Below are 23,891 nucleotides of genomic sequence, written 5' to 3'. Positions count from 1 at the left end.
GATCTTCATGGAGGGTTTTTTTTCTGAATTCTGAACTGCTTATTGCAAAAAGTCAAAGTTCAAATGAATACTGGATTGCATGGTAAATACATTTCCTGATTGATTTACAGAGCTATCAATTAAAAAAAAAAATCAAATCCCAGAAGCTTTTGTAATTAAAGTGTTGGAAGCAAGTCAGAAATTGTCAGACAAAGCTTGCTGATAGGAACACACAAAAGAATTGAAGAATAATTCCAGAACTGAGGAAATGAGTATAGTTTTCCCGCTTTCTTCCTGGTACAAATTCTGTCTTTCTTTATATAGCTGCATAATGTTAAAACTGTTGTTATACATGCAGTAGTAAAAACTACACCATTCAGGAGAACTCAGTATTATTTCTCTTAAAATAACTGATATTTTCTCACACTGTATCATTCATAGTTACAAAATACATATGCAAATATAAATCAGCCACAAGGCATAATTTAAATCATAACAACAAACTGATTCTTCATGTGCAGAAGGTTGTGCAGAGGAGCTTTACAGAACCTAGGATGAGCAGGATAAAAAGAAAACACCATGATCTTGCAAGTCAACTGAGTTCAGCAGAGCACCTATTTTTGTGTCACGTTGAACGTGGAGTATTCCTGAGTCACTGGGTGTGACGTCTGCCTGCCTCCGGTCGGTGCCTGTCGGCACACAGCACCACACGCGCATGGGGAAAAACATAAACCCAAGCCCCAGTAAAGCCAAGTGTGCTCATAGACATCTGGATCACCCTCAGGGACAGGCAGACATTCCCAAAGACATCAAGGCAGAAGCTGAATTCCAGAGCTACCTGGTTTGCTAAAATGCATCTACACTATGAACTTGTCTGCTCTGCCAAGAAGCAGGGAGCTGCCTCTTATTACTTAGTTTAAAACTAGAACACGTACCTTTTACACACCACCACAGCACAAGGTCCAGTCCCACCCTAAGCTGACCCAAGAATGGCTGGAAGAAAGCTGACAGGATTCTCTCTTAACATTCTGGCCCCTTGACCAAGATCACTCCCTTTGCTTTTGTATATTTACTCTAAAGTATCATAATATTTTTAAGGGATTTCATTTAGGAAGCTGACACAATAAATGGATAAAAAAGAAGTAGCATTCAGGAGGCCAGACTCTAGACTCTGTTGGGGGAGCTCAGTTTCTTTCACCCGCAGAGGAACATCTTCCACCCCCAAAACAAAAAGTGCACTCCCTGCTCCACCACCACAATTCTGTCTCTTTCCAGCTGTAATATAGTCAAGAAGACCAGCTTAACAAAGCCCAGCTGCCGAGACGCAAGGAGTTTGCACACAGTACTTCAAGCCTGTTCTTTTCTGCCACGTCTACTGTAATAAATTCAACCCATTTGCACCAAAACATAAAAAGAATAGTATCACACATTGAAAAACAGAGGAATAGATTTTAATCAACCTATCATCCAACAAACACACCTGTTTTATTTTGCTACTGAATACGACATTTTTGGTTTAACTCTACACATCGTTGTCAGCAGCCTCCGCCTTCAGAAGCCTGCAGATTTTCTAGATATTCGGTGACAGCCTCGATCTCTGCAAACTCCAGTAGTCTGTTGATTAGCTTATCCAGTGCTTCTTTCCCACACAGAATTTCCTATGGAAAAAAAAGCAGACAAAAGCATTACTGACTGTACTTCAGTACTATTCTGAAACGCTGACTACTCCAATGAGGAGCCCCCCTGAAATGCTCTTTTTCTGCAGCCTGTCCACTTGCTCACTCTTGCAGTTTCTGCCTGTGTGAAAGCAACACGTGGTGGACAGCAGTGGGACTTGGCTGGCTGCCTGTGAAAGGTACATTGATTCTGGTAGCAACAAAAGGAGCTACTGGTGCCTTCCCACCATATTTTCATGTAACCCATGCGCTTACATGAAAATCCCCCATAAGAACAATCAAGGACTGAAGAACCTAATTCTAATGCTGTTGTCTGTGCCAAAAACTAGGTTGTTCTGCAAGCAAAGCACAAATAACTTTTGTTAGGCAATTTATGGTTCCAGTTTCACTCAAAAAAGTAACGAGTTCCCAGCACAAAGTAACTGACTAAGAAAAGTCACCTTTATGCAATCATGGAACTATTTCCTCCACCATGGTATTCTGCACTCCATTAAATATAAACCATTTAGCATGCCCTGCGGTCTCTGGATTTACCCAGGACACATGTGGGTGCAGTTTGAAAGGCGTTGCTCCTTATGCAATAGCACTTATGGCTAAGTGCTGTAAGTGGATATCTAAGCCAAAATATCAAGGGATCACCCTAAACTTTGTTCTGACATTCAAAACATTTACATAAATTTAATACTCAAAATCCATTATCAGGAGTCTTTTTCACTTTTAAAAAACTGCAATAAATTGGATCATGGAACCATAGAATAGCCCGGGTTAGAAAGGACCTTAAAGATCATCTAGTTGCAACCCCCCTGCTGTGGCCAGGGAGAACTTTCACTAGACCAAGTTGCTCAAAACCCCATCCAATGTGGCCTTGAACACTTACTGGGATGGGGCATCCACAGCTTCTCTGGGCAACTTGTTTCAGTGCCTCACCACCCTCACAGTAAAGGATTTTTTCCTAATATCTAATCTAAACATACTCTCTTTGAGTTTGAACCCATTCCTCCTTGTGCTGTCACTACATGCCCTTGTAAAAAGTCTCCACCTTTCTTGTAGGCTTCCTTTGGATACTGGAAGGATGCAATTAGGTCACCCCGGAGCCTTCTCTTTTTTCAGGCTTAACGATCAATAAGATTCAAGCCATATGTAGATATTTACTCAGAAATAAGATCTCAGATAATCTTAAAATGAAAACAATTCAGTTGCAGTTTCTTTTAAGTCTGACCTCTGAGGCAAACATAAAAGTATTTTTGTTTTTCACCTCAGCTTTAGGAGGAGAAAAGAATGGCTTAACAAAAATAAAAAGTCCCTCATGTCAGCTTTTTCTTTTGGATGTACTATGCTTCAAGAATCTCAAATGTCACCTGCCCAGTTTGGCCGAGAAACTCATGGAGCTCATTGAGGACTACATGCTTGATCATTTTCCACTCCTATAGCAGAAGAAAAATACACAGAGAAGTAGACTAGTGAGCTATAGCCTGTGTCAGTAATCTCTAACACTACAAGAAGGCAGGAAAGAAAGTTTAAGCTTTCCAAATCTACAATGTTCTGTCAGAGCACAACTGGCTACTTTATCATGTATATATATTAAATTGTTTTCACTAAATTATTTTTTCTTCTTATGGTACACCTAAGTATCTAACTTTAAATACTCTCATAAGCAACCATTACCTTGATATTGCGTGCCTCATATGAGATCCTGTGGTCAGTGACTCTGTCCTGGGTGAAGTTATAAGTACGAATTCTCTCTGACTGGGCTCTTGTTCCCAGCTGTAGCAAAGCAGAAAAAAACAAATTTTGTTATGTTACGTTTTTAAAAAATCAATTACTTCTCTAGAACAGCATATTTAGAATAAACTTTAATGGATGAGCCTCTTTCAACCACAAACCTAGCAATCACTGCCTTAGCATATGGGGTTTTTTTAAATATTGTGGCATTACTAAACTGTATTGTTTGTGATTCTGTATCACAGGCCAAGTTTTTATATCCTCCAGCACATTTCTATTCCAGCTCTGTAGCTGGAAGAACTACTTAACTCTCAAAAGTCATGTAAGGCAAGAGATACATCTATATGAGTCCTTAGTTTCAAAATGTAAGTATTTTTCCTTTTTGGGGGGTTATAGCTCTCACAAAAAAGTTATGAAAGTAGTCTCCATTAATAACGGAAGCAACACAGTCAACGCGTGGCTATCGGAAATTAGCACCAAAAGAGTAAATCAGGAGTGAGAGGCTAAGTTACCCTCTAGTGGTAAAGTGCGAGAGTGCAAGCAGCACTCATCTGGACTCAATATGTGTAATTCAAAAGAAGGGATTTTTGGGATAAATTCTGAGATATTAGGAAAGGTAAGTCACTTTTGCCTGATTTTCCACAGTATTCATATAAAGGTTCATCTAAGTCCTTTATGCAACTTTGAAGACTCTCAAGCCGAAATTAATAACAAAAGATAAATGGCTCACTGCTTGCAACGATGGGGGAATACTCTACAGGAACAATACATGTAAATACAACCTGAAATTAGTGATTAAATAGCTAAGCTGGAAAATATGGAGTACTGAGTAATTTTCTGATTCTAAAGTTTTTCATTCCCATTGATCACTGTTGAATTTTGTACCACAGATGGGAAAATACTCAAAGAATGACAGGACATTTTGAGAGAAACGCACACTTTGCAGCCTAACTTGAGGTAACTCTTAGGGAAGCTGTTTCTTCCTTAAAAGGTTACCTAAACCACATCAAATAAACTGCTACCTACATGTGTAGTGTCAAGATTGTTTATCTACTTGTTTCTTTCAAAAGCTCTGTATGGCTATATCATATACTCTGGTTTAGAAACTTCTGAGAACTTCTGATCCCAGTTTTTCACGCAAAATAACTTTTTACTGATGCTTTATTTGTGTAACTCTGGCCTTAACAGGGACATTAAATATATGATGTTGAGTTTTGCCTCTTGGATAATTCCAGTTAGTCTTTTGACTCTTGTTTCCAGCCACACGTCTCTTTTCATTGCCTGAAAAGTCTACAATAATGTGGAACTGGGATAAGCAGAAACAGACTTACCATTTTAAAATACAAGATTTTCCCTTGTAAGCACACCTGGTTAGACACACACTCTTCCTTGCTCTGTCACTATCCCTCAAAAAGATCAGAAACAAATCTACAACACAGCACCCCCTCTGAATCTCAGCCATCACATGTCCTCACCTGCAGTTTTCTGGCGCTCTGCTCTTGACTTAGTTGTTTTTCAATTATCTGCTGGTACAGCTTAGCTCTCAGTGTCCGCAGAGCTATTTCCTTGTTCAGCTGCTGTGACCGCTCCTGCTGGCACTCCACTGCCAGTCCTTTACAGAGGGATTCAAGAACTCAGACCAAAAGCCCATTATAACAAGGAACAAACAAGCTAAATTAATTCTAACACATTAGGCAAATGAAATCTACTGGAGTGCTGGTTTGTAGGGCCTTTCAGCTGTGGGATAAAAAGTCATTTTAACACACTGGCCAGAACCATTAGCATGTTTTTAAACTTGTCACAGCTGCACTGGAGGGCTTTGTTCAGTGCTATAAAAAATCAGGGATATTTTAAAATTTCATGAAGCAAACAAGTTTCTGACCTTGCCTCCAGAAAATGAGTTCACTCCAATTAGCTGTCATATGTTAAAAATGCAATTTGAACAGTCTACAGAAGCATGTATAAAACAGTGTAACACAAGTTTTTAAAGTCTTAGTCCAGATAAGCTCTAGGAGACTGGAAAATTCATTATTCTGGCAGAAAAAGGTTCCCAATCAAAACTGGTGCGTCTTGAACTATGAATAATGAAATAAAGCAAAATAATGGTCTTTAAAAGAAATGTAGTACTTATTTTTACTTCTCATTTGATTTTTGAAAGAAAAAGGCATATAGGAAACAGCTGTTTTCAGGTCACTACTGGAATTTCCTGTGCTTAAAGGGATTCTGCATCTGAACAGATAGAAGCTCTCTGAATTTCAATAAACACAAATCCTGAGAAAGACAGAGTGGTCCGGCCTACATGATACCTTCCCATCAGCATACATTTTCCCTCCTATTCGACGTATGATAGCATTATCTAGTACTGAACGAAAATCTTTAAGTCGTCTTTTTTATCAGTCATGTAACTACAAAGGTTTCAGCCAAGCGAAGCATGCCCTGGATTGCCAGTGGCCATTATGCCTGAAGGTACAGAGCACACAGCACAAATCATATGCATCTTCCATCCCATCCCTGTCACCCTCCATTTGTTCTTTCATCCTTCAAAGACAGTGTATTCATTAAACACTCCCTCTGAAGACAAACTGGCATAATTGTTGTGCCACTGGTACACAGCCCTTTTCTCACATGTTGCCTTGCTACAAAAGGGGCAGAAACCAGAAAGGGTTACTTCCTTTCTTTGGTATAGGGCCCAATCTGCAAGAGACAACCTGCAGGATTCATCAGCTTTCTTTTCGGGATACAGATTTCGTGTGATTAGAAGTACGGAATACAGCCAGACTTACCTGTGGGAAGGTGTACAATTCTCACAGCACTATCAGTTTTGTTAACGTGTTGCCCTCCTGCTCCTTTGGCCCTGAATGTATCTATACGCAAATCTTTGGGATCCACTTTAACATCAACCTAGAATCAAAGAAAATTACTAGTTCCTCCTCACTCTAAAAATATTTGAATGTCAATGATACTCAGCATTTAAAAAAAAAAATCACTTCTCAAAAACTTGCTCCTCTACACCTGAGTAACAGCTATAATCATTATAACTTACAAAATGCAGTGCCAAATATCTCTGAAAAGCAAGTGATGCTTTAAATATTTCACTTATTTTTTCAAACTCTTACTCCAGGTCCTTCACAAGACAAGGGGGGTGTGTGTGTGTGTGTGTGTGTTTGTGTGTGTGTGTGTGTGTGTGTGTGTGTGTGTGTGAAAGAAAACAAAATCAACGTTTTGTAAAACCACTTGCTTTGGAGGGAGACTAAGAAATAAGCAAATATTTAAAAACTACTACTAAACAGCAGTGCAAAGATCTTGTTCATGAGTTAAGCCTGAATGATTCTTGCAACAGTACTTAGACTCATCTAACCAAGGAAAAAATAGGTATATCCAGATCCATTCAAGTAAGGATTGCCACACTGGAAATATGAGTCCATGATGACCTGGACCATAGTTTGAGCTCAGTGGATGGGAAAGGAACATTCAGATCTGATCAATGTTGCAAGGAAAGTATTACAAAGAAGGAAGAGAAGGTTCAGGGAAAGCCTACAGGATCTGAGTTTGTTCATTTTATGTGTATATATCTGGTTTAAGTGAGAACTGTTGGTATCAGTGAGATCTCAGAAAGACTAGCCAACACACTCATTCAAATTCGAAGGAGATTGTCCTTGATTTAACAGAGAAGGACACCAATAATTTAAATGAACAAAAAAAAAAAAAATCAAAAGGACCTGCAGAATCACATTAATATGCAACATTGAGTATTTTCTTGGATATATTCCCTGTATTAATACAAGATGTAATTTAAAATTGGCTTACTCATTACAGTGAGCCTTGCCAGTGTTGGGGCTGGAACACTTAATGAAATGATCATTCATTTACATGCCATTTCAGGCAACAGCAAATCTCTGCAAAGTTGGTTCTGATGATCCATTTACACATGGAGCCAAGGATATCGTCTTCCAGAGTCAGAGCACTTGTGGTTCCTTTGCTGGGACTTGCACAAAGCACTTGGGTATTGATGAAATCCCCCAAACAGTAACATGCTTTTAAATAACACCTAGTCCAATGCCAAAATGGGTGAGCGGGGACACACCATCACCTTACCACCCCAATTAACAGTTTACCTCCTCTGGCTGAGGGAGGACAATAACTGACATTGTCCCAGTGTGAATACGCTGCATTCTTGATGACATGCCTGTCTCAGGGATTCGCTGGACTCGATGAGTCCCTCCTTCATATTTCAGATGCCTGTAGACATCCTCTCCTGAAATATGAGCAGCAGCATGATGCAACCCTCCTAGAGAGACAAAAAGTGTGTGACAAATATAGCAGAGAAACACCGCCTTTAGCTTCATTGTCTTGGTGGAATGTCTGACGAACTACTGTACCTATCTCAGCTGGTGTATAGTTCACAATGTCAAAGGTCCAACGTTTGTAGTCTGCATAGTTCTGGTACATCTCAAACATTTCTTTAGTGAACTGCTGGCAGATGTCTCCTAAAAATATAAAGGCACTACAACATAAATAGCAGTTAACAAAATGGCAGTCACCAGTTTTTAGATTTCGCTGCAACTCTAACCCCACTCGTTACACGGGTTAATGCTCATCTTTAGAAAGCATCACTTAATGCCAATAAAGTATAAAAAAGCATTAAGAATAACCCATAAGAGGTTTAATAAAGTTGGATAGAGGTTTGAAGCAATCTTCACTGTAGGGACTTTGCTGACCTCCGGTTGTTCTGCCAGCTGTCACTTCCAATACAACAGGACTTCTATCGTATTTTTCCTTTGGCACTAGAAGCTGGAAAAGCTGAAAAGAAAAAAAAAAAAGAATGCTATTATCTCCTTCATGACTCTCTATCTCCTCTTAATCGAATTTACAGCCATCCTTTGCAACTGCCACAGCTTCAGCACACACAACCACTAATTTCTTTTGGCAAGCTAGTTAAGTAGGACTAAAAAGCTGTCCAATGGCCATTGCAGCTCAGTGCAGTCTGTGTGGAAATGGGATATGCTGGTGCATTCACATGAAAATTCAGTCCTGCAAAGTCAGGTGTCAGGTTACCCCGGTCAGCCCCACCTACCTATGAACACAAAGCTACTAGCTAACCCAGCCAATCTTTGCATTAGTCTTATTTTTCAGAAAGTGCCATTTCATATTATTTCAGTTTGAACATAGAAACGAGCCCAAACACAGAAGTTCCCACTGAATTGTTTAGCTTCTCTGTTTATAATTAATTGTGGTGCTTTCAGCTGAAGACAACATGGAAGGTTTCAATCAGAAATCTTTCAAGAATGCATGTTCTGCTGCCACAAACAGTTACTAGGGTGTCATGTTAGGTTTCAGTAGCACAGACTCACCATTTTTTTAATCCCCTTCAGCATTTGCAGACAGACAAGCAAGCAAGAAAAATTACTAAAATACTGAGCTTCTAAGACACAATTGTCACTAAGAATCTTACTAACAATTAATGTTGCCACTTCTTTTCATGGAGAATACAGAAGCTGGACTTCTGTTTCATCTAACACAAGTGTCAGTCTATTGGTAAGATCACAAAGGAACATTTTTCTGACATCTTTATTTACAAAGCTGTAAAATTTTACCTCAGGCTCACCTTTCTGCACAACAGGTTCATTTTTTCATCCAGAGTTTCCTTCTCTTCTAAGGCAAGCTCTAGAAGTTGTTTCTCATCTCTCCTGTCTAGCTCTAAATTCCAATAACATGAATAGATGTTAGCCAATCTCATCCATCTTAGAGCAAATTACAACACGGCCATTCAAAGACATGGACTGCAGCACATAAAAGCTTGCAGCATTTTACCAGCATAAAATATCAAATAAGAACTGCCCAAGCCGTGATGTCCATTGCTAACTAAATGATCATATTTTCCAGGTGTGCTGGAAGGAGTAGCAGGTATCTTACCTGTAATTAGACTGCCCCTTCCCACATTTTAGAGCTTACTAACAAACTAGGAAACATTTTCAGGTAAAGCTTACAGAAGCTCCAAACCTTTCCTGCTATGGAGGCTCCAATTTACAATCACTAAAAATGCTGATCACTTAACACTAGATTATACACTAAGTAGAAACCTGGAAGACAGTTGGAGTCAAGTGGAAAACCCAACACTGCTGAAACAGGGATCATCCTCTCCTTTTTGTCTTTCTTCCCACTGTTCTACCTGCTGAGGAGTGGCTCTGTCACTCATCAGAAAGTAAAACAATTCAACTCACCAGAAGATATAAAACAAGTCTGGTTAAATAAATACATGTTTTTACCATGCCAAGTTGAACTGGATTTAAATTACAACTGGACAATTACCAGCACAAATGAGGGAATGGGTGAAGACAGGTTTGAACAGCTGGGAGTGAGAACAAGGGAAGAAAGCAAGAAGAGGAGAAAGCCTTTTCCCTTGTGACCAGCATAGAAACCATAGGTCTGCCTCAGATGCAGCATAAATCTGGACACTCAGTCACTGAATGCATCTCCTCACCTTGCAGGACCAGAGCTCTGGACTCTGCAGCAGGAATTGGGTATCCCAAGAGCAGGCACAAGTACCGCAGGCTCCACATCGTTGGGCATCTGGAGCCTGGCTCCCCTTTGCAGTAGCCAACACACACACACAAGGGCACACACACATTTACTGGTGGTCTCAGCAGCAACCCTCAAGAACTAAATGCGTTGGTATGTTGATCAGCTTTGTATCCTGGGCAAGGACAGCAGCAGCTGTTCCATATCACAGTTTTTAATGTATGCTCTGGGTTTTTTTTCCTTAAATAAAATATGTCAGATCAAGACTTGAACCTGGCATCTCCTGTACATAAGGCAAAGGTAAGGTTGGAAAGGACCACCAGTGGGGTCATCTAGTCCAGCATCCCTGCTCAAGCAGGGTCATCCTAGAGCACATGGCACAGGATTGTGTCCAGATGGTTCAGTGAGGGAGACTCCACAACCTCTCCAGGCAATCTGTTCCAGTGCCTAGTCACCTGCACTGTAAAGAAGTTCTTTCTCATATTCAGGCGGAACTTCCTGTGCATCAGTTTCTGCCCATTGCCTCTTGTCCTACTTCTTAGCACCACCAAGAAGAGCCTGGCTTCATCCTCTTGGCACCCTCCCTTCAGATATTTGTATATATTGATAAGGTCCCCCCTCAGAACTGTAAAAATTTCCCTGCCAGTATGTCACTACTCCAGCCTAAAACTGTTACTGAATCAAAGGCTTCTAGCTGGTCCAAAAAGTATGATTACTGATCAATCAGACACACAATATCAAATTAACTACTGTCAGCAGAGGTGAGAGAATGGTTGGGTGGTGACCAGTAAGCTTACAGTTTGAAGGACTGATATCCCATTCCTACCTCCCTGCAAAACAGAATTCATTTAATCTACCTCATGACTCACATCACCAGTGGCAAACTGGGAAATATTTTTCTGCTTCACTGAGTGTTGCAAATATAAAATCCTACATCAGTAGTGAGGAATTCAGTTACTAGAGAGAAGATGGTCAGTTACAGAGCTAAATGGAAAAAAAAGAGCAGTCAAATGAAAGGAACATCTGTGTTTTAACTTGGCCACATGATAAACAGTAAGATAAAATAATTTGGCTCCATTTAATTAATTTATTGGCTGCAATTTTCTACCATTCTTTTCCCTTCTTTCAAGTAGAATGCACTCTATTCATCCACATCATAATTTATGGAACTGGAAAAATTCTTCATTATATTTACTTGATCTAAAAATAGCCTTTTTAAGTTGCAGTATGAATTTCCCAAAGTTTTCTTAATACTTTCTTATTCTTTCAAGAATATTTCTTTTTCAGCATTAAATTTTTGTCCCTTGTCTCCTTCACTTTCTCCTTTTTTCGCCAGTGAAGGGAATTAGAGAGGTTTGAGGATTAAAACATTTTAAATAACCATTTTTTCCAAAAGCACAAACAGTTACTTATTTCTGCCATTTTTCCTTTCCTCCCCTTCCCTCCCCTCTCTTTTCCTTTCCTCTCCGACCCTCTCCTTTCCTTTTCCTTTCCTACTGTGTGTGCCTCCTCGCACTTCTAACAATGATAGTTTTTTTCTCCCAAATGTTGCATCACTACTTATTTTATAAATTCTTTTATCCTCCATGTACTTTCTTATTCCCACATGGTACAAAAACCAGCAACAATTTTTAATTTTTTTTTACCTCAACTTCTACTGTAGCAGAGCATTGAAAAGCAACAGCTTCTTAGACAACCATCAGATTTATTCCTTAAAGGACTCCCCAAATATTTTCAAAGAAATACTAGCTTTTGCTGCTTATATTGGAAGCTGACAATTCAGAGCCTAATGAAAGTTCATCTAAATTGGTCAATAAATATCAATGAACTAGCCAGATGGACTCCCATTTTAAATAACACAGCTGAAGTCTGCATCTATCAAATGTTTTAGGCTCAGTAAATACTTTGCTTCAGTTCAAACTGCTCTCAGTTCTACCAAAAAAATAACCTTAATACAAACACTTCCCAGCCATTTCTGTTAGACAGATGGTCGTAAGGTTCCAGACGATCCCTACTCTCCTAAATTGACTGTATTAAGACCTCAAACTAAAGTGAAGTGAGACAAAAAGTGGAAGGATGTGGCTGGATGCAGAAAACCCAGGAGCAGGGAGAACCAGAGGGTGTTCCAGGGCTGGCTGAACTTATTCACAAGCTTTCCTCAAAGGCTGGGCAATGAAGTTTATCACAAACACAGCTACTGTTTTGAAAGTGTTCTCCTTACCTCTGCACATAGCTTCTAACTCCTGAACTTCTTTTTCAGCCTCTTTGATTTCTTGAAATGCAGCTGCAATGGGGGACAGATCGGCACATCTTCTCCTCAGGGTTCTTTGCTCAAAGTCATTTAATGCGTCTGCATTTAACAGATGACTAACCTGCTGGTATTCCTTGCTTAAAGTCTCCAGATACTTCTGCACAGCCTCATGCTTCCACAAAGCTTGAGAATCCTGATGGATTTCCCTATGCCAACTGTTAAAAGACAGAGTGAATCTAGCTGTGTCCAATAAAGACTTTGGCCTCCAAAATCCATGGTTGTGCAGTCCCACCACACACCCTATCTTCTTTGCAACAGGAGGGAAAAGACAGCTGGGAAATTGACTGTGACAGTAGCAATTGGCAAGCAGGCTCTTGAACAGACAGATCCTTTGGAAAGGTTTCATTTTGTTTCTTATTTTTCCACCACCTGAAATTAAAAGTAGACAGTGTTATTATCTAGAAAAAGAAAGCATTCTACTGAAAAAAACCCACAACAACAAACAAATGCAAGAGCTGTATCAAGCCCAAATCCTAGTTTTGATTACATCAACACAAATGCAACTGTCATGGACAAAATTATTCCTGGTTTAAACTCTTAGCAACACCATTGTACTGACTGAGGATTGGAAAAAGTCTCTTCTCTCACATTCTCAAACGGTTTATTTATGCTGTGGAAAAGCTACTGTAGACGTGGCTTTACAGACAACAGCTTCATTTTGCCACATGTCTCATCAGAAAAATCCAACCATTTCATGCCTTACTGGTAAAAGAAAAATGTTGCCGAGAAGACAAATCTATACCAGAGGTAAAGAATTCTATGTATGGAATGTATGAAATGTCCAGGATTACGTGCCAAGGTATATCCACTACCATAACAGGAGGACATTAGTACCTGACCACACAACAGATTAGTCAATAGGACTGCAACATGCAAGAAATCACTGTCCCATATATGCAGAAGGTAAGACATAGGAACAGTGTTTTATGTCACCTGTATGCTCCTTACCATGATATATTTACATGCAAGTGACATGATATTTTCCATCCAAAAAGTGAGTAAGAAGCAGGTACTCTGAAATACAACTCCTGTATTTTTCTGAGACACTCGCCCTACAGTTTTTCAGGACACATGCTCCCCTTAGCATCACTACTGCTCTAGGAAAGATCTTTTCATTTTGTATCATCAAAATTGCAAACTATGCTATGAATTACTACTGTGTTCTAAAAATTTGTATTGGAGCACAAGAGTCTGCCAAGAAGACTAAATTGAAATCATCCGCATTCTAGGACTACTCACACAGAAAAGATTTAACAAAGAAGTGCTCCCTAATAACTCTGCCATTGCCACATCCCATCTGCCTGTTGATTTTTACAAAGAAGTGGATTCAGAGAAAATAAGAGCATGAACATTTTTGCAGCAGGATTTCCTTGGAACATACATTTCAGTTTCCTGACACAATTTTGTCACTTATCAGTGACAAGACCTTCTATGCATCTTCAGGTTTTTTATTAACAAATTACTGTGACACTCTAACTACTCAACTCACCCATTATTCTCGCCTGTTTACTTTCATCCATTTGTCCACAAGGAAGAAAGAGCAATATACAGCAAAACCAGAAGTACTGCACCCTGCTTGCCTGGATGCCTGTTTTACTATCTACAGAAGGAGAGAAGGACCTTTATTCTACTTCTGCACTTTCCCAGACTCCCCAGCCAGCAGGTGCTATTGAATCCACAGCAGTAATTTCAGGACTGCTCTAATGTACAGAAAGCCAATTATACCTCTCATGGATTGCTCTAGTGACTAAAACCAGCTGTAGCAGAGATCCTGTTCCCTTTACCTTGAACACAGTAAAAGGCACAAATTGGGCTCATTATCTACAATCCTGGATTTAGTTGCTCAGGGGCATAAGTGGACTCAGTTCCAAAAGACCAAATGCTACTGATGATACTGGAATTGCTCCAGGTCAGCATGGGCCATTTTTGTCTGGTCAAGTGCTAACCATCATTAACTCCATTTTACAATATTAATGTTATATCTTATTTTAATTAATTCATTAAAGATATTAATTATAACCATCCAACTTATTTTTACTGGTGTAGTTAAGAAGCAATGTACTCAAATAATAATAGATGTGTAGTATTGTTTTGCCTGAGCTCCCAGAAATTAAAATTCTTAGCTTTAAATGCCTAAAAAAAAATGAGTAATGGCATGACACAGACCCTCAATGAAGTCAGAAATTTCAAAATAGCTTTGCTATCCTAAATAAAACAGGTATCTTCTTCTCAGACAGATGTTGCTGCATTACATTTGTGAAGAAATAAGCACATACAAAGCTTTTACAGAGCTATGAGCAGTAAATGACCTATTAAATGCTTTCCAAAACAGATTTTAATAACTTTTTTACTTGACAAAATTATCTTGTGCACATCACAAATCAAAACCGGTAAGCAAAAGTGACAACTGCAATTGTCTCATTAAAATAATAATTTATAAAATCGCAATTTCAAGACAGGAAAGAGCTGTCAATACCGTGAACACTTTAAGAGGTTATGAAAACCATTTCTAGCAATCAAAGATGCAAGTAACTCCATGCAGCTGAACTGAGGCAGAGGAATACACAGGAGGATGCGTTTCGGCGCACAAAGACTGAACCAGGATCAGCTCGAGGTCGCGCCTCCGAGGCCACCTTCCACACACCTCTGCCCCCCACCACGGCCACCCCGAGCTAAACCCCTGAACGCCCTGCACGAAGCCCCCCCTGGCAGCCCTTCCCCGCTGCAGGTGTTACGGGCGGACGGGGCAGGCTGGAGCAGGGAGACGCAGGAAGAGCCAGGAGCCAGAGCCAGAGCAGGGAGCCCTGGAGGTGGCGGGGGGTCGGAGGCGGCAGCGCGGCGAGCTCTGCTCGCCGGTCCCGTCCGGGAGCTTTGGCACTCACCGTCCGCACACACGGGCGCCGCACAGATCCTGCCTCCGCGCGCGAGGCCATGGCAGACGGGAAGTACAGCGGGCAAACTTCGAGTCCCAGCATGCCTTCGGAAAAGCAGAGTTCCCGGCGTGCTGCCGGCCGGCCAGCCCTCCGCAACACGGCGGGACCGGCATCTGCGGGCATTGCCTGAGCCCTGCCAGCAGGAGAGGCAGCCTCTGCTCTGCTGTGTGAAACCCAAGCCCCGAAACAGAAAAAAATGGGGAATGTGACCTTAAAAATAGGTCTTTGTTTTCGGTACCTTCCTCAGAGCTGCACAGTAACACACTCTGACTTCAGCAACACCTTGGGAGGAATGGCAAGAGTCAGAACAAATTACACACCTCATTCCATGTATTTTCCCAAAACATGGTCTGAAAATAAACATTGTTTCAAATCTGATTATTAAAGATTAATTTCACATAAGTCTGAATAAAATAACATTAATTTCCACTTTATGTCAAAGCTATTTAAAATGAATTATTACTATGTTACTAAAGACAAACACTGGTTACAAAATATTAATGAACTTAACCATTCCAGTTATCACTATGTTAGCTGGCTGCAGTTTCCTAATAAGATATGTTTAAAACCACATATTTTAATAGATAGTATTAAACAGATTATACAACTACCTCCCTAATCAGAATTTTAAAAATACTTAAGTAGCATTGGTTTTTTATCTCTATAATCACTTTAAAAAAAGCTTTATTCCCAGCTACTGACATTCAACGAGACTTTAAAAAAAAAAAAAGGCAAAACTTTGGGTTTTGGCATGTAAAACATCACTGGGGTTTGGTGTGGTAAATATTCCAAAAGACTGAAAATGAGACTGGTTGATGGGGAGGATTTGGATCAAACTTCAGAGCATGAATGACAACTAACTGCTCGCTTAGACCTGAGGACAGCTTTTGGCTCTGCTCCACCCCCTGCGACAGAAGTCAAGGCAGATGGAGGTAAAGGCTGTTCCAGAGAACAGGGCCCACCCTGGAACTGGTCCAATTTACAAAAGGGCCACAGCAAACAGCACCCTGAAACCTCCAAGTTGCTTCACCAGGCCCGAGCCTGCAGTGATTGGGCCATGAGAGATGCCATTGGTCGGACACCATCCCTGCTGTGCCTCACTCATCTTCCACTATGACTTTTGGGACTTAGTGAAATGAAATAATAAAATTACAGTTGCATTGGTAAGTATCAAATATGCAGTTAGATACTTAAGAATCTTGGGAAGGACAACCAAGAACCTAATAAGAACATGAAACTGCAAGTAGACCACCTGCTTCAAAATCGGTTTCAAAAGAAGAGAGTAGGCAAAGGAAAATCAAATCAGCTTCTACTCCAGCCAGTAATGGTTCTTGCATTAAATCCTCTGATTAAATGTGATCATGGTTCAATTTTTATTGTGCCTTGTGAGTGAATTCTTCAAATTACTTGTGAAAATAGAGACCATAACAAACTTCCATATCCCCCCTCTCCCATCAGGCAGCAGATTACACAGGGGCCACACTGCTGAGACAAAGGTTGGACATGTAGGATACACTCTTTCCCTAAGTCTACCGTACACTTTTAGACTGCAATATAGGAACAGAGTATAAGGGACTGAAAATTGCATTGCTGTCTGTGCTTTCACACCTCTCACTGTTTTGATGCCTTAAAACCTGCATGGCTGATGCAGAAGCTGGTGATGGAGCTGGTGAGGACCAAGGGTTATGGAGCATGGGCTGCTTGAAGCAGGGTGCCACTGCCTTCCTCAACAACCATGGCAGCCTGCAGGGCCATTGGAGGCAGAAGGGAAGAGTGACAGTAGAAAGACAGACAGTCTTCAAGGATTTGGGACAGAGATGGTGGTCCTGTACTTTAAAACCTGGCAATCCCAACCTACCAATTGCTTTAGAAACTGGAAGCAAAGAAATGGCTCATCAGACAGAACAGGCTCTAGGCCTTACAACACACTTGGCTTGAAGGCAGGTCCATGCCCACACAAAGGCCCTTTTTCGCTCAGGGGGCCCCAGCTGAGTTTAGCGATGTGCAAGCATTGTGCCACAACTTCTACAGGGCACAGAGTAAAGTGAGCTACAGGGCAAAAATCACAAGCTTGTTATAATGTATAGATCACTTTAATATTGCTTCCCCCTTTCAGCCCAAACAGATGTCAACAGACTTCTGAATTCCTTCTGTTTGAAGAAAAAACTGGTGACAGAATCATACGCTTCTTGAATACAGTGCTGTTTATTAACAAAGCCTGTAGCAAGAGCTTTGTTTTGCCCAGCACAGTGGGATTAAATGACAAGAAGTTTTCTTGACTGTGCTCCCAAACCTCCAGTTGAAACTGGAGCTCTGCCTCCCTGCAAAGCTCATTTCTTTGTTTATTCTTTCTCAGCTAGTCTACAAACGTTCCTTTTATTGCCTCCCCGCTTCTCTTTTCTTGCCACTTTTAACACAGACTTCTAATACGGACACATCTAAATGCAAATTGAACCCCTGCCTCTTATTTGCAATTTGCCTATTTTCACACAGCATTCTTTTAGTGTTTGGACTAGTGGGAAACAGAGCCCTTTGACTGTCAAGAACAGCCTTACTGCTTCAGACCAAAGGTCTACCTAGCGCCTGACCCATCTCGGTGGTGCATCTGTTTATCACTCAACCCAACCAGAGGCAAAAACATGCCTTTTGCTAAGACAGAAACTAGAGTTCATAAATTCAAGGCTTCAGCTAGTTATAAAAAATGCTGAAGACATGCCATGGTACAAACAGGCTCTCAAAATGATGCTGCAGGGCAAAGCCAAGTTGTCTGTCCCTGTCAACAATTCTCCTGCTCTGTAAAAATCAGACCCAGTACAACACTACTATACCATACAGCAGAAAGAAGAGTGAATTGGGTCATCATGGCTGGGCTTCGCGAACAAAGATTTGGGAAGGGCTCTACCCACATTTGTTACAAGCATGCTGGTGGCTAAAGAGGCCAATACGAGATAGACACGTCCGGTTGCAAAAGGCACAGCAGAAAGACTCCTTAGGTGGTATATTCTGCAAGGCACGATTCTTTCTGCGTTGTCTTTTCTCCTCGAGAGTGATCCTGCGTGCGTTCTCAAAAGCATCAGCAGTGTTATAGATGGTGTGTCTCCAGGCCTCCCGATTGGAGGCCAGAGTAGACCAGTTATGATGATCAATATGGCCAAGGCTGAGATGTTGCTTCAGAGAGTCCTTGTATCTTCTCTTCAGGGCTCCTCTCTTGCGGCAGCCAGTGGCAAGTTCATCATAGAGCAAGATCTTAGGGAGGCAGTGGTCCTTCATCCTGGAGACGTGCCCTGCCCAACGCAGCTGTGTTCTCAGCAACATGGCCTCAAACACTTGTGATTGCTGCTTGTTCTAAAACAGACATATTAGTCACATAATCTGACCAGTGGATGTTTAGGATTGTATGGAGACAGCGTTGATGGAAGCGTTCTAGGAGTCGCAGGTGGTGGCGGTAGATGACCCATGATTCGGATCCATATAAGAGAGTAAACAGCACAATGGCTCTGTAAACACTGATCTTTGTACTTTTCTTCAAGTGTTTATTATGCCAAACTCTTTTATAAAGCCTACTGAAGGCACTATATGCCTTTGCTAACCTGTTGTCTATCTCTCCGTCAATCTTACCGTCAGAGGAGATGAGGCTACCTAGGTAATTAAACTGCTGGACTGATTTGAGCTCTGATTCGCCAATGGTGATATGGGGATGATGGTACTGAGTGTGGAAAATACACTTATTACTCTCAGTGACCCAAGTGACTGACATAATTTAAAAACATGTCAGAACAAAAAAGTGAGAAATAAATACAATAACGATATTCCTTATTACAGACCATATATCTAGACAGATTAACAAAACACGATGAAAACCAACCATCATTCACAAAAACAGTGGCCACAAGCTAATGTTCAGCTAAGAAGAACTGTAGGAAAGCATACCCTTTATATTCTCCATACCTTTGCTATTTTCATCTCTGGAAGTTTCCTAAACGTATCTTTTTTTTTTTTCTTCTAGTTAGTAGTTCTTAAGTTAGGCTGACATCCAGGTTACTCGCTTCTTCCCTCCTTTAGCCTGAAAGGAAAGCAGCTATCATGGCATCAGCTTCGGCAAGGCTTGTGTCAAGTCAAGGACAGGCTGCTCAGGATCCTCAGTCACAGTCATCTACTTATTGTGAACCAAATTAGATATATTAAGTACATAGTTTTTCTAATTGGCTCTTGTGATATCCTGTTTTCTGCACCCCTGCTTTACTGCAGGTATCTGTTGGGTTCATCATCTGGGATGTAGGAGGATAACCATATTATTACAGAATTAAAATACCTTAAAAAAATAGCAAAATACAATTAATATTTTTAAAGGGTAATTACATAAACAGATTTTAATTGAAGCCACCGGGGTTTTTTTCACTTGTAAGATGGTCTTTTTAATTAGCTGTAACATTGACAATTTAAGCAGTTTTCCTTCTAAATAACGCCCCAGGCCATGTGGTTTTAGTGTTCCTGGTTGTTGGTGTTTTTTGTGGGTTGTTTGCTTGTTTTTTGTTTTGTGGGGGTTTTGTTTTGTTTTTTAAGGACGAATTCTGGGAACAACAAGAAGAAAAACATATTTTCAGAAGAGCCAAGCGATGAATAAACGACGCCGTTCCATGCATGCAGGATGGTGCCGGGAACTTTTACATAACCAACGTGCTGAAAATGCACTAATGACGTCCCCGCTTGCTCAAAGTCTGACTGCTTAAGTTTGCTGTTGTTTCCTTAAAGACCAGCCAGGGTAACACCAAGCCCGCAGAGCCTCCCCGAGCTCCGCCGTTAGCAGAGGTTTCGCTCTCTCCCAACACCGCCTCACAGGCTTCCGGGCAGCCTGGCTCTCCGGGGCGGCCGTCCAAGCGCCGAGAGAGGAGCGCTCCAGCCGACACGCCAGCAATCACAGAGGGAATCCTCGCTCCCGGCCTTGGGGCCAGGCGGGCGGAGGGGGGTATCCGTGAGGTGGAAGGGGCGGTGCGCCTGCGCGGAGGGGACCCCGGCGGCCATTTTGCAGCGTCAGGCGGGTGGCGAGGCCGCCCCGGCAGCTGCGCAGAGGGGCTCGGGGGAGCCGGCGCGGAGGGCGGGCGGCGCAGGGCTATGAGTTAAAGAGCCGCCGCCGCTCGGGCAGGAGCTGCCGCCGCCCTGCCGAGTTTGGGGTATTCCTTCCCTGCTTCCCCTGTCCTCCCGCCCCTCGTACCGCCAGCCGCCCGGCCACCCCCACCCCCGCCAGCCGTGCCTGCCCCGGGGCCGCCCGCGCCATGCCGTCCGTGCCGCTGCCGCCCAAGGAGAGCAACCTCTTTAAGCGGATCTTGGTGAGCCCCCGGCCCCGCTCTTCTCTCCTCCCGTCGCCGCTTCTCCCTCCTCCTCCTCCCTGCCGCACTCCAGCCTTGCTCGGTGCTCTCCGGGTCACTCCGCTCGCCGCCGCCGGAGCTGGCCCCGGCTGAGCGAACACGGATGCGGCGGCCGCGCTCGCCCAGGGGGGGCCGGGCTGCCGTCGGCTTCTCGTCCCGGTTCGTCCCCGCTTCCTTCCTTCCTTTGTCTGAGGCCCGCCGAGCAGGCCGGGCGAGCCCCCCCTGCTCGTGTCGGGGCCGGGAAGGGATGGTGTGGCCCCCGACCGGGCGCGGGCTCGAAGGAGGAGGGGAGCCAGTACCTCCCCGGGGCCGCCGGGCGCGTCCCGCCCCGCCCGCCGCCGGAGTGCGGGGCGAGCTGGGGCTGCGCCGCCGCTCCCGCCTGCGGAGCGGGGAAGAAGGAGACCTCGAAGCAGGGGGCAGGCGTAGCAGGGCTTTGCTGTTGCCGAGTCGATCTACATCGGTGGTTTATTTCCAGCAAGAGTGTCGGTTTCAGTGTAGAGGCCAGGTTAAAGCGATTTCGCTCAGTCAGCAGTTTTGAGTGTAGTTGAAGACGTCTGGCGGATTGAAGTTTTCCTGGTTCTGTACGTCCTTTGGAAGACATAACTTTTATGTGCTGGGCAACTTGAGCTCTTTGAGACTTCAGGGTCTAGAGGACGTTGAGTATTTGTGAGAGAACTTTAAAGGAGGAGCTCACTTTAGCTGTAAGTTTGTACTCAATCACTGTATCCTTTAAAATGCTAACACTTTATGGAAAGAAAAAGCCCCTATTCCTCCCTCCCCAGAAGAAAACACAACCTCCACACAAGCAAACACACTCCCCTTTTCATGAACTTGTCAGTGTGATAGTAATGGAGTTCCAGCCTCAACAAAACTGAGGTGTTTTTTGTCAGTTTGCCAGTCTGCAGGAGGAGGACGTCTGTGCAGCACACTAAGTAATCTTGTTGGCAGGCACAAATTTCTTGAGTTATCCCTGAATTGGTTTGGCTGGTTTCAATAACTTTGTGATTGAGAGGTGAGCATTTTGGCTTCAGGAAGCTGAGCTCAAAACACTGTGTAGGCCTGTGTACTCAGTATGGAGCTGGTGCATTTCAGCAGGTGCTTCAGAGCTGTTTTCTTTTACCTGCTTTGGGTAGTGTGCAGATTTTTAAAAACTTAATGGTTCTTAATGGGGATTTGTTGCCTACTGCATGCTTATGGTATGCATCTCAGTAAGTCATTCTAGCACTCCTCTTTCTCTCTGCTAAAAATAAATGACTAATATTAGAACAGTTAAGTGATTATTCTCACTAGTAGCGAACAAGTTCACAGTAGCAGTCACTTCTAAAGTTTTTTCAACTGAAGGGCTTTTCAGGAGATCATATTTTAGACGGAGGGTTTTTTTTATTAAACAGTGGATAAAACTTGTGAATTAGTGCTTAGGCAAGGATAAGAGGGATGCATAAAACTTCAGTGGATACAGAGATTTACTTTCTTTTCAAAGCTTTCAGAAGGCTTTAGGTGGTGCTGTGTAGTGTCAAATCACAGTTCCTAAAGTGTTAATCACAAAACTGTTGGCTTGGCTCTTCATATATTGTTGCTTCTTGAAACTTAATTTCTTATTACTTTTTTTCTAGCTCTTTCATGATGCACTCTCTTTCTGGAATGTTAATGTCTACATAGTAAAAAGAGAACCCTTTGGCTGCTTGACATGTCTCAGTATTTTAATGTAGTAGTATAGCTTGTGGTGCTAAAGGCTCTTTAACTGATCCAGCTCTTACTTACTTTGGCACTGCCAGAATACTTAAAATGCCCGTAGCATCCCTAGTAATTTCAAAAGTTGGGGGCATTTTGGGGGATTATGTGGGCGGCTGTATAATAAGGCCTTACAAGCATGTAGTGATTTAATGAAATGGAACAGATGCAAGGAAACTGTACTCATATATTAAGACTTAAGTGTTTTTATGAATGCTCTGCAGAGAATTAGCAGTTGTGAAATGGGAAACTCATTTGGAGAGCATTAGAAATACTTCAGAGTGAGTGACGTGGTGTGTGTATGTAACATATGAGACAGGTTATCAACGGTCTGAACAAGATGCCCACAACCAAGCTGACAGAGCTGCCCTGAGTGTTGTGGCCTCTTGGAGTTCAGAGGAAGCTGTGAAGTCTGCTCAAGAAGCTGAGTAAATAGTCTCTAAGCCACATCAGTTTGTGTGCATGCATGCTTGGCAGTGCTTGAAGAAGCTGACTTAAAACTAGCAGTTGGGTGATTAGGGAAGTAATAGCAACTGTAGCATAGGTAATAGTTCTGTTTGCTCAGGAGTACTGTGAGGTAGTGCTAGAGCTCATTTCTTTTGCTGTCCTGACTTCCAAGTCTGTTTTGTTTCTTAGGCTTGGACTAAGACTCTTCTGCAGAGACTTTTTCTCAGACTAGTTGCTCTTGCCCTGGAAGATCTGCTGGTGCTTGCAGGTGTGATGTTGTTCGAGATGAAGGGGCTGAGCAGCTTCAAGCTTTTATCTTCCACTTCTCAGTCTCAGAGAAAGCATGGATGAAGTATCTGAAGTATTACTCCCCTGTCATGGAAAGAGAAAGGCATCATAAACAAGAATTAATACAGGAATGCTGGTGTGTTTCTTGCCATCTAAAATCAGACTTCAGCTCAGGTGATTTCCTTAGTTAATGGGGCAGATGCAATCTAAAACACATACTGGTGGTAACTTAGAAATGTTTCTTGTTAGGGTTGAAGTTTGGTAATGTGTATTGGGTGTTTACCTCTGGTAAGCTTAGGCAGATCTTCTGTGTTTTGTATTTAAAATAGATTTGTAAGCTTGCCTTGAGAGTGTGTTTGCATTTAAGCTGCTTTGATTATTTTTTTTTTCCCCCCCTTCACCCTAGAATCCAGATTGTAAACTGTGTCTAATCTTAGAGTTAGTTTAAACATTGGCTTTATGGAATCAAATCAGCTCTGTCTGGATAGAGTACAGTTAGTAGTCTTTATAAGTGCTTTAGGGAAAAGCCTTGGGTTTCTTGTAGTACTTTCTTGGCTTACTTGCCAAATTGTTTCTATTTTTAAGGAATGCTTAGTGTCTTCTAGTAACTATTGGTGTCCCCAGGTAACACACAGTATAAGGTCTTACCTGATGTTTGTTTCATGTCTAATAACTGAGGACAGTATCATGACTGTAAATAACTAATCCTTTGATTTCTTAGTGAATTATTGTTGTTGCATCAAATAAGGTTTGCTGTTTTAATTGCAGTTGACTTCAAGTAATAAAACACAAAAAGTTCACAAGTATATCCCTTTGCAGCAGTGACTTGTTCCTGCCTGTAATTTCCATTTTCTGAAGTGAGGAGATCTTAGCAGTTATTTAAAGTGCCCTATCTGAGGAGTTGTTTAACTTCTCTGTG

At 42.0% G+C, this 23,891-nt stretch overlaps 2 protein-coding genes across 9 annotated transcripts in view; one reads left to right on the top strand and one right to left on the bottom strand.

The window, feature by feature from the left end:
• Nucleotides 1–1,408: 1,408 nt before the first annotated feature.
• On the bottom strand, nucleotides 1,409–20,470 carry MTRF1 (mitochondrial translation release factor 1). Of its 5 annotated transcripts, none has more exons than XM_027649867.1 (11): nucleotides 20,450–20,467; nucleotides 15,379–15,490; nucleotides 12,118–12,576; nucleotides 8,983–9,074; nucleotides 8,096–8,177; nucleotides 7,757–7,864; nucleotides 7,493–7,665; nucleotides 6,161–6,278; nucleotides 4,853–4,989; nucleotides 3,321–3,419; nucleotides 1,409–1,637 (listed from the first exon to the last, which is right to left on the bottom strand). In XM_027649867.1, the coding sequence occupies exons 3-11, from the start codon at nucleotides 12,551–12,553 to the stop codon at nucleotides 1,515–1,517; spliced, it is 1,368 nt and encodes a 455-aa protein (XP_027505668.1). In that variant the 5' UTR covers nucleotides 12,554–12,576; nucleotides 15,379–15,490; nucleotides 20,450–20,467; the 3' UTR covers nucleotides 1,409–1,514. The 5 variants fall into 5 exon arrangements, with proteins under 5 accessions (XP_027505668.1, XP_027505658.1, XP_027505649.1 ...); XM_027649857.1 differs by lacking the exon at nucleotides 20,450–20,467 and adding an exon at nucleotides 19,089–20,129; XM_027649848.1 differs by lacking the exon at nucleotides 20,450–20,467 and adding an exon at nucleotides 16,393–16,538.
• Nucleotides 20,211–23,891, top strand: part of NAA16 (N(alpha)-acetyltransferase 16, NatA auxiliary subunit) — a 65,446-nt gene continuing 61,765 nt past the window's right edge. For 3 of the 4 annotated variants that reach the window (XM_027649820.1, XM_027649809.1, XM_027649830.1), the window contains exon 1: nucleotides 20,214–20,467. In XM_027649820.1, coding sequence (XP_027505621.1) covers nucleotides 20,414–20,467 — 54 coding nt within the window. In that variant the 5' untranslated portion in view covers nucleotides 20,214–20,413. Of the gene's footprint in view, nucleotides 20,468–23,891 lie in introns of all 4 variants that reach the window. The other variant, XR_003528698.1, reaches the window with a different exon arrangement.

The sequence above is a fragment of the Corapipo altera genome, unplaced genomic scaffold, assembly GCF_003945725.1.
Source record: "Corapipo altera isolate COAL_440 unplaced genomic scaffold, ASM394572v1 0, whole genome shotgun sequence".
Taxonomy (NCBI): Eukaryota; Metazoa; Chordata; class Aves; order Passeriformes; family Pipridae; genus Corapipo; species Corapipo altera.
This window is presented reverse-complemented; position numbering and strand designations above follow the sequence as displayed.

Coding starts and splice junctions, on each gene's coding strand:
- MTRF1 (XM_027649876.1), bottom strand. CDS start 12,553: ATGAAACCTTTCCAAAGGATCTGTCTGTTCAAGAGCCTGCTTGCCAAT. Junction 7,865..8,095: donor AGCTGGCAGAACAACCGGAG/GTCAGCAAAGTC, acceptor TTATATTTTTAG/GAGACATCTGCCAGCAGTTC. Junction 6,279..7,492: donor TCCTCCCTCAGCCAGAGGAG/GTAAACTGTTAA, acceptor CTTTGATTCTAG/GTTGATGTTAAAGTGGATCC.